At 45.3% G+C, this 541-nt stretch overlaps 1 protein-coding gene across 1 annotated transcript; it reads left to right on the top strand.

Moving 5' to 3' along the window:
- Positions 1–6: 6 nt before the first annotated feature.
- On the top strand, positions 7–535 carry LOC108254316 (WD repeat and FYVE domain-containing protein 3-like; the record flags this gene model as incomplete). Its single annotated transcript, XM_017449323.1, has 1 exon — positions 7–535. A coding segment is annotated over one exon (529 nt), but the record flags the coding sequence as incomplete, so codon positions are not given.
- Positions 536–541: the final 6 nt, after the last annotated feature.

The following is a 541-nucleotide window of genomic DNA, read 5'->3' as shown; positions in this document are numbered from 1 at the left end:
TTCCTACTATCACGTAACACAGAGTCCATAGCAGAACAGATGCCTGTGTTGGAAACACTACAGAGGCTAACAACTCATAGGAGTCTTGTGTTTGGTGCTGGCAATCATGAGCTGGACTTCTTCGGGTGTCTGACGTACTGTCTAACACAACTCGCACTTGATATGAAGATAACATTAGATACCAACGGAAAGACGACATGGCATGTACCAACAGATAGCAATTCAGAGTGTACAACACAACAAGGACAGAACCTACTAGCAGTCGCTGCCAAGCGGGTTTGGGACGAACTATACACATGCAAGAAACCTGCCATTGAAGAAGTATTCAAGTCACCCCTCCCACAACCAAACAATGGTAAATCCCCTGACTTGAACCTTGTACATGATCAAATCCATGAGGCAGCTACCAAACTGTGGATCAACTACATAGACGCAGAGAAGAAGTCAAACTACCGCATGCCCCTGGAATTACATACACAGATCCAATCTAAAATACAGAAAGTCACTGGCGGCCTCACACGACTTGCCAGTCGAAGTAAAG

This window comes from Diaphorina citri, unplaced genomic scaffold, assembly GCF_000475195.1.
Source record: "Diaphorina citri unplaced genomic scaffold, Diaci psyllid genome assembly version 1.1 scaffold42531, whole genome shotgun sequence".
Classification (NCBI taxonomy): Eukaryota; Metazoa; Arthropoda; class Insecta; order Hemiptera; family Psyllidae; genus Diaphorina; species Diaphorina citri.
This window is presented reverse-complemented; position numbering and strand designations above follow the sequence as displayed.